The following is a 17,500-nucleotide window of genomic DNA, read 5'->3' on the forward strand; positions in this document are numbered from 1 at the left end:
AAAAAGCCGAGTGCTCCTATGCAAGAGTCGAACCTGCGACCTTCCTATTGCTAGTTCGGAAGCACTAATACTGAGCTATGGCTATAGGAGACTCATTAAACTAGTTTCATTTTTTCGAACCAAAATCGTAAGATTCTTACACTTTCCTATTTGTTCCACCTCCTACAACAACAAAAAAAACAAGCAAAACAAAACAAAACAAGACAAAACAAAAACTAAACAAAACAATTAATTTCGTGTTTTGATGAGATGCATTGTCGTAACCATCATATCCAGGTCTTCCTGCTCAAACTTAACGTTGTGGTTTCAAGTTGCATCCTTGAAAATCAATCAACTTCCATGGTTACACTTATTCTTACCAAGAAAATTCCAGTCTTCGACATTTTCCTTTACTGTAATATTCGTTGCTCCAACGGGAACATCAAGAATGGTGCATGTTCCTCAAGAGTTAAAAACAGAGACAAATTAAATAACGCGTCGGAGATGCAGTCGTGTAAAAAAAATCGTGACCAATACCAGATTCCGAAAGTGAAAATGTGTGCTTGCTGACAGGTTTCATAGATATAGGGTCATGTCGAAGAAAAATTGACATTTTAGGGCAGTTTTCATTGAGTATACAACGCGATATTGCACGGTAGGTGCAAAACACAGGTCACATAATTAGGCCTAAGGTTACCTTTTATTAATGTTTAGGATACTTTCTGTATTGGTCAAACTGTGACCAGTGACCTGTGTTTTGTACCTGCCGCGATATTGCATGCTCATACTAAGCCTTGCAAAGTGGCGCTCGAAAGAAAATCGCTTTTATTCTCTTCTTAATCCGGCACAAATATGCCACTACTCGGTCACCATTCACCAAATGAGAAAGTCAAAAATTCTAGAAATTTTGATTTTGTATTGAAGAGACGGATTCCTTAATGATAACAAGATGCTTCCGTGAAGCATACACCTGTAGTACGTGTTACAGAAAATCAGAAGGCACTGAATTGTGTGGTATTGAACTGCAGCATTCCAGTCTCTGAAGAATAACAAATAAAAGAGAAGCGAGAAACATTGGCTTCTGGGCTGACATGTTGATAATTTCAAGTTCCCTCACAACTTTTTTTCACCACACATTTAAGCGTGCCCTCTGAGCATCTGACAGCTTTGTAATACCAAAGTTCACTGAAGTTAAGGCCTGTCCGTTGGAGTTAGTATTTGGATGGGAGATCAAAACATTATACCCCTCATAAAACAGAAGCATCGGACCGAAAATACTATTAACGCTAACAAATGCGAACTCAGCAAAGTACAGATTTTGTTAGCTTGCTTTATGCAAAACAAGAACATCATTCTAAAAGCTTATTCTACGCAAAAAGTAGGTTCTGGAGGTAATTTTGAGAGTGGAAATCAAGGTTACGCGGCATACGGCAAATACAAACTCACGATTTAATTAAGTCAACACACCAGAAAGACGCTAACCTCATTTTGACAAGAAAATGCTTTACTATTGCCATAAAAACTATCCAGTTAAGCTCGCATATCATATAACATGATGAATTCATAAAGGCCACCTTTTCCAACGAGTATTTTTTTGAAACAAACAACATATTTGCTATTAGAGGCAAAAACCCCTTCTATTTCATTACGTGCGTGAAGGAAATCGTGTCAAATATGCGCAATATTGCAACAAACTAAATTTCAGGATCAAACCGTTTACATGAAGAACCTTTTCCTTGAATAATGAAGCACAATATACACGACAAGCTTTCTTTCAAATAATTCTTGGCTGTTACATTCCAATATTTTTTTTTACCTGAAGACTGTGCAGAGTTGATCACAGATCCACGTAAGGTGTTCGATTCGTTCTCTGTCTTTGTTGAACCCATAAGTTACCAGAGACTTTTCCATTTGGTTTCAGTGTTCTACATAACAGCACACTTTGTAAAATATTATTTTAGAAATACAGCTCACTTTGATTTTCGGCTCGACGGGCGACAGATTGTTGTCGAAGTCCATTACTCGTCGCTTTTGAGATTCCAGGTGTTGGTTTTTCACCGCCTGCCTAGTTTATCCAACTGACTTTCCATTATTGAGCTCCATAAGGGAATATTTTGTTGGATCCACTAAAACGCCATTCGCGTTACATGACTTTCGACGCCATTGCAGGCTAAGTTAATGATTCTACTGTGTCCACCAGAGAAATCTACGCTTTCCACTACCCTCTCGATCCTAAGAAAATACGCGCAGAAGGCTCCATGCACAATTACACCACTTACCAGGGGAGTGACAGGCAAGACTTTTACCGACACGGAAAAAAAAATAAAATCAAATCAAACAAACAAATCCCACCCACTTTCCGACTGGGATTGCCATACTAACAACCCAGTAATTATTTGTTGGAAGAAACGCCACCCCAGTTGTGCAAAAGAATTTAGTAAATGTCTTGGTGTCCAGTCGTTTAATTAGCGCCTGTCTCAAAATATGAAAAATCTAGGAAAAGTTTGCTTAAAAGGAAGTATACTATGTACTTGGGGTTTAATTCTTAACCATACCTTGACATGGATTTTGTACATTTCCAATTACTGTCTTGCATGACGTGCCATCTCCGTTGCACACTTTACAGCGGTCTTCCTTTACACCAGATTCCAGGACATTGTCACAACCGACAGACTAGAAGAGGATAACACACCAAACACGGTAAGTGGTTGCTGTCAAAACAAGCAGATGAAATCTGGCTTTGTGAAAAAAGTTTGCTCCCCAAAGCGTCTGTATATTTTTAGTAGATAGCTACTCTTACCCCGGGGATGCAGGCACACGTATTTTTATATTTCCGAACTGGCTTCCAGCCACGTTGAGTTCTAACTTTTCCCGTTTTCGACCTGATCGTAGAATAACTGACAATTGTGTTGCCCGTGGTATGCGGAGAAGCATGATCAACGGACAGAAAATTAATCAGAATAGCTGTTAGTGTCTTTTGCTTGACCGAATGGACAACACTTGAATACTTCGAAACCATGCTCAAAGATGCACCCAGGCACACAGTCGAATCCCTGTGGTACGCAGATCTGCAACATCTGCGGGGTTATTACAAAGTCCCAGTTCGCAGTAACTGCTCAAGCAATGTTCATACCTGCGTCGACTGATTTGTGTGGCTTTGCTTGTCATTGATTAAAGTGTAGAGTTCTACAAACTTACTCTACACTGGCCCTCTATGCAAACGTCTTTTATTTCCTTATCCAAGCTACAACGAGTACCATCGATCACTGTTCCTTTCGGAAAAACCGGTCCTTTCTTACAGAGTAAATCGCATGGACTTCTGTCTGCAAAGAGATAACGCACAACTTATTTTTCCGTCACATGTTTATTCCTTCGTATCTTACTTTAGATGAAGGGAAAACGTAGAAATAACTGAATTAAAGCCCCAAAACAAACGTTGTGACTGATAAATCGGATTTTTTAGAACCATTGCTTGTAATCTTGCAATCTGATCATGATTGGGTAATTTTGCCGTGGTCGATAACAGTCCAATTAAATTGCGAGAAAGTTCTGGACAACGTCTGCGCTTTCTTTGTGTTACGATCTGGGGCACGATCTGGGCTTGACGTTGAATATTGCGGTAAAAAAAAACAAATTGAATGTGGTTCAGCGTTGTCTGTACTCTTATTGACATCGATATTCGTCATCACCGTGGTCAAAATTTGTCGTGGACTTACTGGGCTGTGCCTTGTGAGTGCACAACATTTTGACCTTTGTGATGACGAATATTCAATGTCCATTAGAGTTTACAAAATAATTAGGACAGTACGCGCACTCTCATTGGTCAATAGGTGTGTTTAGATGAGAGTTTAGGAACACGGCTGTGACATCACACGAATTTTGATTGGTTATGTGTTGTCAGACCCGCGTGTTGATTGGCTGGTAGAAAATATGAGCATCTATCAAGAAAATCTGTTTCAATCAAAAGGCAAAAAAACCAGCATTTTCCTTCATTTGTCGAATTATCTTTGTGAAATATTTTATAAACGCAATAGAGGACTTTTTTCCGTGTTTCCATTGCCTCATCTAAACACTCAGGAAAGTTGGGAGAATTCTCGACAGTTATGCAAACCCTCGACTTTCTCGAATTCGCCTAACTCCCCTTCGTGTTTAGATGAGGCGATAGAAACACGGAAAACGTCCTCTACTATTGCTTAAATAGATAACGCTGAACCACAATCGATTTGTTGAATTCGCCAAAATACCTACTCACATGGTAAACTGTATGGAACTGAACCTGGGAGTTTTTCTTCACACTGTTTTTCTCTTGGACTTCGTATTTCTTTAGGACACTCCTAGAGTTATAGTAAGCACAGTAACTCATAAGGGAAAATTAGTGTTCTATAGTTAAATACATCTATCATACGAGTACAGAACGCTACTTAATTAACTGTATCAAAAAATACTCAGTACACCAGTCAGATACAATTCGCTGTCAATCTGTTTTGGATTTGCCAAACCCTAACCAAGTATTTGATTGTATTTCGTGAGCAAAGTGTTTTTTTTTTCTCATCTAAAGACTGAATAACTTTAAAAATTCACGAAAGGGAAAAACAAACTGATAAACAAAGAGATTTTCTATTGCCTGTGGGTTGCATATTTTCCAGTGTCCTTTAGCCTCTCCTTGGCAATACATTCCTCCTTTTTGTGGCCTAGGAATAAGAGCACGTGTTCATATGGTATAGATTTGGGCAAAATGATATCTAAACAAACTAATTCAGCTCCCTATCATTGTGAAACTGGCCGTATAAAATTTGCTTGGTTCTCCTAAAGATGTGCTTTAACCCAAGATCCATAAGTTGTCCCAAGGAAAAAAATACGACGATCAGACGGCTCTAAAGGCTCTTATAGCGGAAAGTCTATCTCTAATGCTACAGTCAGTGTCAAAATGAATTGACACATCGTGGCTGTACAGTAGCTTTTATGCGTAAAATAACAGGACTATTTGTAGCACGCTATTTATTTTGCAAAAGAACCCCCTACCCCATTCAATGTTTCCCTGTTTGTAGTCGAAAATCGCAGGAATTACGACACAACGTTGTTTAGAATGGGGGGGGTGGGGAGTGGAGTGGGTAGCCTAGCGAGGACAAATGAAGTAACAATGACGGAGTAGGGGGTTGAAAAGGTCAATGTGTCAACAATTTTGTCTCTTTTGTCTCACTCGTGAGTGCTAGCATTAGGGAAGGAAGCATTTGCGGCCTCAAAAAAAGGAATGGAAAGGAACCTCATTCAAGTGTCTAGTCTTTCTACCAGCGCTTGAGCACTAATTGGGGACACTGCAAACTGAAATCAACAACGCAAATCAAGTCAAATGTTGATTTTTGAGGAGAGGGGAAAACCGGAGTACCCCGGAGAAAAACCTCTTTTTGCAGAGTAGAGAACCAACAAACTCAACCCACATATGACATCGGGTCTAGTAATCGAAACCGGGCCACATTGGTGGGAGGTGAGGGCTCTCTCTCCACTGTGCCATCCCTGCACCCCCAAAGTTGTAGCTTTTTAAACTACACTCAATTTTTTCTAAACCAGGGTAGTATCACACTTTGTCTGATTCCTAACCTGGTTACAGTGTGAACCTTATAACTCGTTTAACTGGTCGCCGATGATGTGTCTCAACGACAAGTCGGAAGTGAATACTTACAGGGGATTCGTGCAGGTTCGTGTTTTGTACTGTACTCCACCCCCACAGGGAAATGAACAAGCTGTATAATCTGACCACTCACTCCACCCTCCGTCTATCATCGGAGACCCATCATCTTCACAGTCTCCCTTAATGCACCACTGAAAACGAATCGAAGGTTGAAAAATACGTTGCAAAAGTGATTGTAAACTGAGGAACACATGATGGTTTTCGGCTTTCGGATTTCCAGTTGCTAATGCTAGCATGGGGCGCGGTCCCACCCGAGACACCAGCTTCCAGAATTTTATTTTGTAACTTCCTTCTCTTGGACTGGTTACCGTCTAAGGCTATAGTGTACCGCCTAGTAGGAGGTTTTTGGCTCATGCCAATGGTGCTAGTTTCCATTGCCGGCCGCTGTTTCGGGAAAAGAGCCCAAAGACCGGACTCGGTAGAGGGGCGGAAATCTAGCCTACAAAGGTGCTATCTTGGTCTTTAGAGGGCCGAGGCTTCCGTATTTTTGGCCGATTTGGTGTTTCCCGCAGAATGTTCGGACGAGATAGAAAAAGATGGTGATTACTTCGTTTTACAGTCAAGCTATGTCACGCGTGACCGGGATTCACAAGACTGAAATTAATAATAATAATAATAATAATAATAATAATAATAATAAAGATCTGCATGCTGAGATCTGTGCGAATCCTCAGACTGAAGGTGCTTGGTATCTGAACAGAAAGATTGACTTGAGTGACTGATGCCCCAGGTGCACGGTTTGCGCCCGGCTGATGCACTGAAAGAACCCCAGCAGATAGTATTGAAAATAATAATAATAATAATAATAATAATAATAATAATAATAATAATAATAATAATAATAATAATAATTTATTGATTTCTATAGCGCATTACCATGACGCTTCGAATTCCTCCGTGGAGCTTTCGAGATTTGAATGAAATCTTGAAGATTTCTCTACAAAAAATGCACAATAACTGAACAATACTGAATTCATCAAACGCTTGAAATAATTTTTACTTTTCAGACACCGTTAATTTTATAACAAAACGAAAGTTCATAGCTAACTATTTTCGATATATCAAGGAAATATCCACGGGAATTCAGAATCTCGAGAGCAAAATTCAAAACTGGCACGCAATTGAAATTTCAAAACTACTGGTCACTCGTGACATAGCTTGACTGTAACACGTGATACACAGTGGTGGAAGTACTTACCTTTCTCTCACCACATTTTGTACCGTCCGCCGGAGGAGCTATGTTACTGCTGCAGGTTGCTCCTTCATCTTGTGTGCAATACAGAGAACCACATTCCGACTAAGGGGAAGAATTAAAACGAACACTCATCGTTGCTTGAACTAAAATAGCAAGACATGTTGGATGCTAAAATGGCTTCCCTTAGAAAGAAACGTCAAACTGTTGCACAAGACAAGATTTGGCATATCCAGTTGGGCGCAGTCGCATGAAACTGAAACGTGCCGGGGATTTTAAGACGACAGGCTCTGTTTAAATCAATGTAATAACGTGATAGCCCGCCCTTTTCGAGCTTTCTCCGCTAAAAAAGCGCGGGTTTGTGTCTAGTTGGTCACAATGTGACCACCAATGCTTTCCAGGTTCAGCATTATACCGTGCTATAATTCGCCGTTTGCGTTTGCTTAGTGCTCGATTCTTTTACAAAAATTCTTCTTCAAGAGCTCAGGTTGAAGATATGTTGCCGGTAAAATCCTTTCTCGGGTTGAATCCGTTTTTGGTGATCCTCATTTTACTCAGGTTGAATGTGCACTCAGATGAATTGAAGGAACTTTTTTTTTGGAGCCTAAATAAAGCCTAGAGAAAAATTAGAGTCAGGTTAGGATTAGTTTTGGTTATTATACATGGGTATCAATTGACTTATTACATAAAAGTAAATGTATAAAAGAACTGTGTTGGGTTGAACATGTTCGTCGTTGTAGTGTACTGGCGAAGACACAGGACTATACATCTGGAGGGTTCGAATTCCATTACCAGTAACTGAAGTGCATAGTACATTTCTTTGTTCCCTTACTGTGTTGTAATGGTAAGACTGAATGGATAAGTGTAACCGATAAGATGATACCAAAACCAAACATTAGGAAGATGTGTTAAAATGCAAAAGACAGAGCTTGAGTGAAGGTATAGGTCAGGGACACCCGACGTCAATTTTCGGAAAATGTGTGTTCGGAAAACGATTTGAGATCTAGAATTTTCAGAACATTTGCTGTAAAATTTCTTGCTTGCCTGCCTGTTCTAGGATTTTCAAACATCTAAAAAATGTTACAATTGCCCACATTTAACGGATTTTTGCCCCAAAAAGGACACCTAGAATTTTCGGAAGCCTTTTTTCTGGCTGAAATTTTCGAAAAGGTTAGTTTTGATCCCTATAATTTTCGGATCACTAGACTTTCAGCTAGGAAATCCGAGCAGATGAAAAATTTCTTAGGGGATAAAAATATGTCTATATCTACCGTTTAAATACTAAAATACGTTTAACAATTCTATGTCTAAATGGTTTTGAACTATATTCTCGTTGAGTGCTCCTGATAGGTGTTTTCAATCCTATTTGGGGGGCTTGGTAGCTGCTTTAAACTAGGTAGAGTGCATATTCAGCCTAGGAAAAACGAGGATCACGAATTTAACCTATGTAAAAACGGATTCAACCTGAGAACGGATTTGACCGACAATAGATACATTCGATATTAACTCGATGAGTTGATGATCATCGTTTACCTCCAACTTATACCTCTCGGATTCGAATGATTTTTGCTCGCGTAGTCCAGTCCGCATGTCAACACATTTGACATTTGAATAGAGAATGATACAGATAATTACTTCATATAATTATAGTTTTTGTAATCCGCAAGAGGATATACCTGTTTTGGTCTGCAGAATTTATAAGCAGGTCCCATTTGTAACGCGCACTGTGCGTCACCATCATATAACTGACCAGGCAGCTTGTAGTGATTAGCACTTGAAACTGTGTTTACTATGGGATTGTTATTCAAGCAAAATGATGCTGGGCCGCTAGGATGAAAAAAGAGAGGCTTGCTTTAATATTTCGAGGCTCCTTTGTGGACGCGCTTACACATTCGATGAGAAAAGGGCAAAGGGCGACCTTTTGCATGGCAATTATATTGTTTTTAGCTTTAGTTACGGCTCTTTCAACAAGTTTTAAAATTTGTCTTCTTACGATGCTTTTGGCCCATAGACGTTTAAATTCATAGTTAGCGTTAGTTTTGCATGTTTGCTGTTTTTTAGTTATCCAGAAGGTAACCCTGGATGCAATCCACTCTTTTCTTTTCTGTTATGCTTTCTATGTTGCCGTACGAAGAAGTTGTCCATTTGTTTGATATCATAGTTTCTTTGGGTGAAATCCTCAAGTGTACCCTCTATTTGAACGAAATAAATACAAAACTTCGCCAAGAATCAAACGACTAAAGGCCGGTACACACGAGGGAGCTTGCTCCTGAAACACGCTCCCGGGTAAGTACCCCAACCAGTACACACGAAGGACACGACGAGGGAGCTGAATGATGAAACAACCCGATTGGGGCATGGGAACTGTTGTGGATGAAAAAAATAAGCCAATTTGATTGGCCAACTGGAGACACGTCATGTCACGGCAAGCAAATTTCAGTACACACAAGGGAGCTTGCTCCTGAAACAGACTCGTGCAACAGATTTGCCCCTGGAGCTTGCTCCCTCATATCAAACCAGTTCGATATGAGGGAGTAAAACTCGGGAGCAAAAGTTTTGTTGCGCAGCATATTTTTTCGCTAGAAATCGTTGGTGCAGACGAGGGAGCTTTGCTTCGGGAGCGTGTTTCGGGAGCGGGCTGCGGGAGCAAGATCCCTTGTGTGTACCGACCTTAAAGCAGATGGAGTGGAGTTAAAAAAGTGTATAATGTAGTCACTGCTTTTTTGATCTGTTCAAGTGATTGTTTCGTGGTTTGTCGTTTTCTGCTTACCTCAAAAATTCTTGTATTTGTTTCCTGCTGCAAGGGGACCATCTGCTAGCATATTTTCCACCGGTTATACCTGTGGACATGATGTATGTCCCGTCAGGACACTCAATTGATGTATCATGACCAACACCCATCCTGTAGAAAAATCAAATTAGTCACGTTTATATTCCAAGAAATATGGCTGGCAAACAGGGAAGTGCTTATTGCTGGCAACAGAGAAAATATCCGAAAGTATATTTTTTCACTTACTCGAAGACGTCAGCAATTGAGAATGAATAACACGGCAGTGCACTTCATTTTGTGTCGTTTTACGATTTACTCGCCCCTTCTTGCTATAAAACGTTAACTCAGAAATTACTTTTGAACAACACAAATCAAAGCTTTGTGACGAAAAAATGGCTGTGGAGCATACATCAACTTTGAAAAATTGTTAGCAGGACTGAACAGTTTTCAAAACCCCCAATCGCAATCCATTTTAGTCTTCTTAAATTTTTGCCCATCCAAGCCTCTTTTTCGTATTTGCCGTTTTACTGAAACCTGCCTTCAATGTGCCAAGGCATTATTTTTATGTTTCGCTTGATTTGGCTATTGCCAGTTTCCAGTCGCTGAATTTGGCTAAATCTCGTGACGCAGCCCCTTTTATAAAATAATTAGGATAGAACGCGCACTCTCATTGGTCAATAGCTGTGTTTAGATGAGAGTATGTAAACACGGCTGTGACATCACACGAATGTGTCGTCCGACGCGCGTTTTGTTTGGCTGGTAGGAAATAAGAGCGTGTATGAAGAAAATCTGTTTCAATCAAGAAGTAAAAAACCTTCATTTGTCGAATTATTTTTGAGAAGTTTTTTATAAAAGCAATAGAGGACTTTTTTTCCCGTGTTTACATAGCCTCATCTAAACACTCGGGAAGTTGGGAGAATTCCCGACAGGACGAAGTCTCGGGTTTGCAAAACTTTCTCGAATTCTCCCGACTCCCCCTCGTGTTTAGATGAGGCTATGTAAACACGGAAGAGGTCATCTATGCTTATAATTAACTAATAGGAAAGCCCAACAACTTAGAGGTGATCGTGTTGATTCGATGGCTATAATTTCTTGTTTATTTGTTTCTTTAGTTGACTGGATGACCATGGAACGAAAGACCACGGGACTTAACGGTACCTGAGCTAGATTGTTTTTACCTTTTTGGGGTTTATTCTCAGGCAAACAAAAACAATGGCTACAATGCTGTCTAGTAAGAAACAAACTGATGGGAAGTCATGAAGCTGTTGTATTCTGATTAGCTTTCGATTATATAATGCAATAGCTTCATGACTCCTCAATAGTTTGTTTCTTACTAGACAGCATTGTTGCTATCCGTAGAATGATTGAAAGCATGTTGTTCAAACTCGTTAATAATTCGTATTGTCATTGGCCTACCAGAAGTCTCCCTTTAGGTCAGGTGAATGAGTTTAGAAACACAATTCACTACATGCACAAATCCCATAATACAGTTAATCTTGGGGGTTATTTGCATTAAAACAATGGATGTCCAGGTCACTGAAGCATGATACACTCCCAAAAGTAATTGACTTGTATTGTTTTTATGTAAAGAACTCCCCAAAACGAATTGCATTACGGGATTGCAAGTAGTGAGTGACAAGCGACTCAAAAAAAATACACGAGTTTGTAAGTGATGTCAAGCCCGTGTGTAATTCGTTCTTCATTTGCATATTCACAAAGCAAGACAAGTAGTGCCTTTTCTGCTGACGTTGAAAGTAACGCCGGGTAAAGTTACGAAAGTCCCCAAAACAAAAGGGGCTACTCTCTTAAAAGATAATTTCTGGTATTAAATGTTTTCAAGTGAAGCTACGATCCTCGCAGTTATAAACGCAGTTTTAACAAATTGCGTATAGAAGCCAGAAAAATAACTACGAGGATCATAGTTTCACTTGATTTCATATCCGCAGTTCAATATATGATTCATTTGATACATCATTTCGTTGATTAACTTTTTTGTCGCGTTTGAAAACCCGATGAAACCCTCGCACCTGAGTCCTTATTACTCTTTTCACAAAACCCCGTTCATGATAACCATCACGGGCGCTAACGCCTCAGATTTTATGAGGCAAAAATGTCACTTACGCATGCGCAGTTTCGTGAGCTATGACCAGGGATGTCGCCAATCCAAGGTCTCCGTTATTTACAGTGACTCCGTATGAATCGTTACGTCTACATATGGATGATACTGATGCTAACCCTATGACATTGACAAAGTATTAAAGTCAGTCAATAAATTAATGCAGCCGTTAATCAACTTACAGAGGCGTACGACTCACCTCCAAAACCACTTCTAAATCGGAAAAACAAGAGAAACAAAGAAAAAAAAACGTTAGTTCATATCGTACTTAATAACAATTCTTTAATGTATGATGTAAATCCAGACGGGCCGAATAACAATTATGAGGCAAAACAGTTTCAATCTATTTGCGTGGTGGAACGGAAAGCGATGGGGGTGCGTAATCTTCCGTTGATGTTGGGTCTTATAGGATCATTCAATAAGAGCATTAAATTACGAAAAAATATAGCGCCATGACCTTTTCCCCAATTTACGGGTTAGACTACACGGATAACCAAATCCTTAAATGTTCTAGCTTTTTGATAAAATTGCGTTAAATGTTTTTCAGGCTTAATGCAAAGACCATTAAACGAAAAAGTGAAATGGCGTTTTGTCATTCCACGTGAAAAATTGTTTGACCGTGTATTTACCACTTCAAAAAATGTAGCATGCGCAGTTAATTGAAGTTAATGCTCGTTGCTGTAAACCATACTGGATTTATTTATTTATTCATTGATGCATTAAAAGCCCATGGAGAGTCAACAATAGGAAACAGAGTCCTTCAGTACACAGGTTGATCTCCTAGGGTCAGTGAGCTTAACAGAAAATAGACCATACAATGCACAAACCACAACACCGTAAACTCCATGCCCTGCATATCAAGATGTTTACGCTGCCGCAGTGAGAGAGCCTGAAGCGAACGAACGAGGCAGCTCTCTAATCGGGAGAAGAACACATTTTTCTTCGAAACGCAAGGGATTGTGGTCAAAGGCCCAAGGAATTGTGATTATGCGCAAATTGAGGAATTAAGATGCGCAGAAGCTTGCAGCCACGTTCCCAACTCGAAGAACGGCTATGTTTTTTACTCTTGTGGTTCATTTTCGCTTCTTTTATCCGAGTACTCAAGGGCAAAGTATATTATTTCAATCAGTCACATGAATCATAGTACTTGGCGCTTATTAAAACCATGCTCTTATCCTCAAACTTTTTTCTTTCTTTTGTTTGTTTGTTTCTTTCTTTCTTGAGTGGGGTCCAGATGAGGGTCCTGTTTGTTCTGCCCATGCTCAAAACCTATCAAAATCTCCCTTCATTTCCACTCGCGAACTGCGAACTGTCGTTAAATTCCCGCAAGTATAGTTGAACATCTCTCTTCCCCTCGGCAGCATTTCTACCATTTAGGTAAACAAGTTATAGCTCATATCAATCGAATCTGTCAGGTCGCAAGAGGGCCATACTGCAAAAGAGAGCCTGCTTAATTGACTAATCATCTTAGAAATGTAATAATTCGGGTTATGGGGATTATTAGAATAAATCTCCTCGTGTTTAATGAGTTTTTGGGATAAGGATTAGATGTGGGTCCCTACCCAGTGACAAGGATCACGTGGTCTGCATGCTGTCGTGGATCAGCATCTGAGGTAGACATTTTTTTTTCTTCGATCCAAACCTTTACAGCAGACAGCCTTGGTCCATTCCTGTCTTTACTTGAATAGCTCAGCTAAAAGAAGCAAAAGTTAAAAAGGTAACCGTTGGCAAATTCGTAAGGTTTAATACTGAAATGTTTTATAATCACCATTCATTATAATTTTATGTCAAATATAATGGTGCTCGTGTGTTTCATGTTGATCTAGCACCAGATCTAGAGGGTGTCATTCATGCTGTTCTATGCAAATAGAAATGAATTTAGGTTCATTCTTCTTGCTTCCGAGCGAGGAAAGGACGTACCGGCACTAATCCGGTGTCTTCGGTATCGCGACCGCATTTCATTTCGTTCTTAATTTATTATCACTTGTTTAATACATATCTATATGAGAGCTATCCTAGTTTGCTTTTTACTTCGATACATTTTTTTAGTCTTTTATATAATGTCCGAAGTCGAGTTCGCTGTCCGCAGTCCATGTTTAAACTGAGCGTCTGTTAACAGCCGAGTGCCGGAGTGAGAGAGTGGCAAGTCGGGTTGCTTCGCGAATCAAGGAGTAAAAGGCCGTCTGAATTCGACATACGTGTAAGGCTTTTTTTCTACTAGAACCTGAAGAAAAAGGACGTAAGCGTTGCTGGCTGGTTATCCGTGATTATTTCGGTTTAGACTCTTGGCTAACGTCTTCTCCACCTTTTCCACACCAGGGGCCGGTTACTTGAAGCCTGGTTGGCGCTAATCGTTGGTTAAGAGGTATCAGTTTCCATGGTATTTAACACCAGTTAGCGCTAACCATACTTCGAGCAACCCGGGCCAGAAAATTATTGAAGCAAGAGGGACAAAGGAAGTTTTTTTTTACATTTTCTCGCGCTTTGAGTAAGTTTCATGTGTATTGCCTCAAATTCGAATTTATCCTGCTGTTTGCTCCGGTTGCAAACGGCCTAACTGGCAGTTACTGTGACAATAGATGTTGTTTTCAATAGCCTCAGTATCATGTGACTGATGTGACTGCGTCCCGAGTACATATAACTGAGGACGCATGAAACATGGTGTCATAGCATTTGATATAAATAACGCGGAGACGAAAAGACGAATTAGAGAGACTACAGAGCCTGTCTATAATCGAAAAAGTGACTGAGCGTACCCAATGGGTCTCAAGCCTTGTGACAGCCCGGAAACCCAATGGACAGCTTCGAATATGTCTGGATCCAAAAGACCTGAACAACTTCCTTAAGACAAGCCACTACCCGACCCCAACCATTGATGAAATTCTTCCCGAACTTGGAAGAGCAAAAGTCTTCTCTACTGCTTTGTTAAAAATGGGTTCTGGCATGTGGAGCTCGATAGTGAAGGCTCCCTACTGACCACGTTCAATTCATCATTTGGCAGATTTTCGATGGTACCGTTTACCTTTTGGATAAGCTCTGCTCCTGAAGTATTTCAGCGGAGACTCGATCACGCTGTCTTAAAGGCGTGCTACCAATCCATGATGTATGTTCTATGGAGACGGTTCAACAGAGGAGGAAGCCTTGCAAGACCATGATAGGAATCTTTTATAGCTTATGCAGCGAGGCAAGGAGAAGAACCTCAAGTTAAACAAAGACAAAGTCAACTTACGCTCTAAAGAAGTAACATTCATGGGACACGTGATCACCGCTGAAGTTCTTAAAGCGGATCTCTGCAAAAGTAGAGCAGTTCAAGAATTGCCAATTCCTACTGATGTGGCTGGAGTCCGACGATTCATTTGTTTCACCAATTACCTCAGCAAATTTCTACCGAATTTGAGTGATTTTTGCGCGCCATTACGTCAACTTACCCTCGAAGATTTTGATTGGTTTTGGACTGACATACACTCAAGCCCCAGTTCTCAAGTACTTTGATGCTTCAAAGGGTCTGACACTTCAAGGTGATGCATGCGACAAAGGCGCTGGAGCAGCTATCATGCAAGACGAACAACCCAGAGCCTACGCTAGCCGTGCATTAACCGATGCGGAAACAAGATATGCTCAAGTTGAGAACGAAATGTTAGCTATGGTCTATGGTTACATTGCAGTCAGATCACAAGCCGCTTAAAAGTGATACTGAAGAAACCTCTGTACAAGGCCCCCAATTGACTTCAGTGCATGATATTGCGGATACAGCTGCATTATCGCAAAGGAAGTGATATGTTTCCGGCAGACGCCTTGAGTCGAGCATATCTGCCCTATGATGAAAGCCAGAAGACTCTTGTTCAAGAGTTTGAGAACGTCAACATGATGGAAGATACAACACAAGATCTGGAACGGTCGTCCAGAAGTTAAAATCCCAATCCTCAGAAAAATTCCATCCTCAGAAGAATTCCAAGCATTCAGCCAGCGGTAGAACTTTGAACATGTCACAAGCTCCCCCACTTACCCCCAAAGCTATGGTAAAGTGGAGGCAGCTGTAACGTCGGCGAAAATAATAAATGAAGAAATCCAGAAAGGGACAATCTGACTCCTTTCTTGCCCTCCTGGAGTATAGAAACTCTCCGGCCCAAGGCATGGATAGCCGCCCAGCGATGCAACTGTTGAACAGACGAACGCGAACCCTACTGCCCACAGTACGCCAGCTCCTGCAGCCTGCAGTTGACAACACCGTCTCTCAAAAGATTAACCCTTTGGCTACTAGCGATTTGGCCGAAAAACACGTTTTGAAGCTAGTTGAGGGGTTTTTTGGTCACTGTCGTGCTGTTTAAGAGCTAAATCTCCCTACAAGCCCGTTCCCAGGTTGTACACTCCGCGGCCTTTTCAACCAGGTGCAAAAAAAGGGCTTGCAAAGTTCGGGCATGCGCAGAAAACAAAATTTCGACAGGGGTAAAAGTAGCACAACACTTTCGACTTTCACTTTTCGCTTTCTCTCCTTCCCTCTCTTTTCGCTTTCTTTGCCTCATTTTTTTTTTGAACTTGCTGGGCATTTGGTAGGCTTTATTTTGGTGGGAAGAGTTTCTGAGAAACCTTTCATCATCTTAGAATTAGGTGCTCAGAAAGGTAGGTGGGTAATGAAGCAAGCTTTTCGTGGAGATTTTCAGGTCAGTGTTACATGTTTTTTTTGGCCGTTTCTCCAGTTTCCTTGACTCAATTGTGCTCATTCTGGTATAGTTTGAAAGATCTCTTCTCCCTGCACAAGTTAGTGAACAAAGCTGTTCCTGACCGTTAAAAGTGATGACGTCACAAGGGGTAGATGGGACCGTGGATAAAGGTGGACGTATTTGGCCAGATAGTAATCAAAGGGTTAAGACTGCTAAGGATAAACAAGTTGCCCACTATAATAAGGATGTCCGTGATCTTCCGAAACTACAACAGGGAGACACAGTGATATTCATTCCTCCTGGAAGCAAATCGAAGGGATCAACAAATCGGTATACGCTCATATGAAGTCACCACTGAAGATGAAGCACAATACCGACGAAATAGAGTACACCTGCGGAAGACAAAGGAGGACTACATTGCAACTAGATCGAGGTCACATGCTGTGTCTCCCTATGCAGAAGAAACTCATATGCCGCCGGAGATACCAGCTGTGAAAAACCCGGAATTACCAGCTTCAATCCCGATTCCATACAAGACTACCGGGTACAAAACCCGCTCTGGAAGAGTTGTAAGACCGCCTGTGTATTTGAAGGGCGCGAATTTTTTCTTGGAAATGATTTGAGCTTTGATTGATTCACTTGATTGTTATGTAGTTGTAAGTTTTTTTCCTTTGTTCCGTTTGTTTATTGTTTTTTTCTTATAAGAGAAGGGATGTAACGATAAATGTTGTTCTATACCTCGACTTTCACTCTACAAAACGAGCACTGTGATTGGTTGATTCTTGGTCACGTGCCCTCGACCAAATTCAAATGTATCCCGACTGGGATACAATTCAGCAGATTATTCAGCAGTTGTTGCCCTCTGTGGATGTTTTGCTGCGATTGCTGAAGGAAAAGTCTGAATATATAACAAAGCACTTAATTTCTGGTCCCTCGGGAAACTACACTAGTCCTGATGTTTCCCCTCGACCTCGTCTCGGGAAACATCAGGACTCTCGGGAAAACAAAACTAACTGTTTCCCTCGGGACTATACATTAAGTGTACCTTGTTTTCAATAGCCTCAGTATCATGTGACTGATCTGTGAAGTGATC

The 17,500-nt window shown here is 40.7% G+C and overlaps 2 protein-coding genes across 2 annotated transcripts in view; both read right to left on the minus strand.

Annotated features, from left to right (window-relative positions):
• The window catches only part of LOC137982152 (A disintegrin and metalloproteinase with thrombospondin motifs 6-like), a 22,055-nt gene extending 10,193 nt beyond the window's left edge, over window positions 1–11,862 (minus strand). The window contains exons 1-10 of the mRNA XM_068829216.1: window positions 11,752–11,862; window positions 9,631–9,762; window positions 8,537–8,687; window positions 6,867–6,965; window positions 5,660–5,799; window positions 4,604–4,670; window positions 4,232–4,313; window positions 3,178–3,302; window positions 2,535–2,652; window positions 360–440 (exon numbers count right to left, since the gene is read on the minus strand). Coding sequence (XP_068685317.1) covers window positions 360–440; window positions 2,535–2,652; window positions 3,178–3,302; window positions 4,232–4,313; window positions 4,604–4,670; window positions 5,660–5,799; window positions 6,867–6,965; window positions 8,537–8,687; window positions 9,631–9,761 — 994 coding nt within the window. The 5' untranslated portion in view covers window position 9,762; window positions 11,752–11,862. The remainder of the gene's footprint in view (window positions 1–359; window positions 441–2,534; window positions 2,653–3,177; window positions 3,303–4,231; window positions 4,314–4,603; window positions 4,671–5,659; window positions 5,800–6,866; window positions 6,966–8,536; window positions 8,688–9,630; window positions 9,763–11,751) is intronic.
• Window positions 11,863–11,919: 57 nt separating this feature from the next.
• The window catches only part of LOC137981879 (A disintegrin and metalloproteinase with thrombospondin motifs 3-like), a 13,582-nt gene continuing 8,001 nt past the window's right edge, over window positions 11,920–17,500 (minus strand). Inside the window, exons 9-10 of the mRNA XM_068828918.1 lie at window positions 13,309–13,439; window positions 11,920–11,959 (exon numbers count right to left, since the gene is read on the minus strand). Coding sequence (XP_068685019.1) covers window positions 11,920–11,959; window positions 13,309–13,439 — 171 coding nt within the window. The remainder of the gene's footprint in view (window positions 11,960–13,308; window positions 13,440–17,500) is intronic.

Source organism: Montipora foliosa, chromosome 13 (genome assembly GCF_036669935.1).
Source record: "Montipora foliosa isolate CH-2021 chromosome 13, ASM3666993v2, whole genome shotgun sequence".
In the NCBI taxonomy this organism is placed as follows: Eukaryota; Metazoa; Cnidaria; class Anthozoa; order Scleractinia; family Acroporidae; genus Montipora; species Montipora foliosa.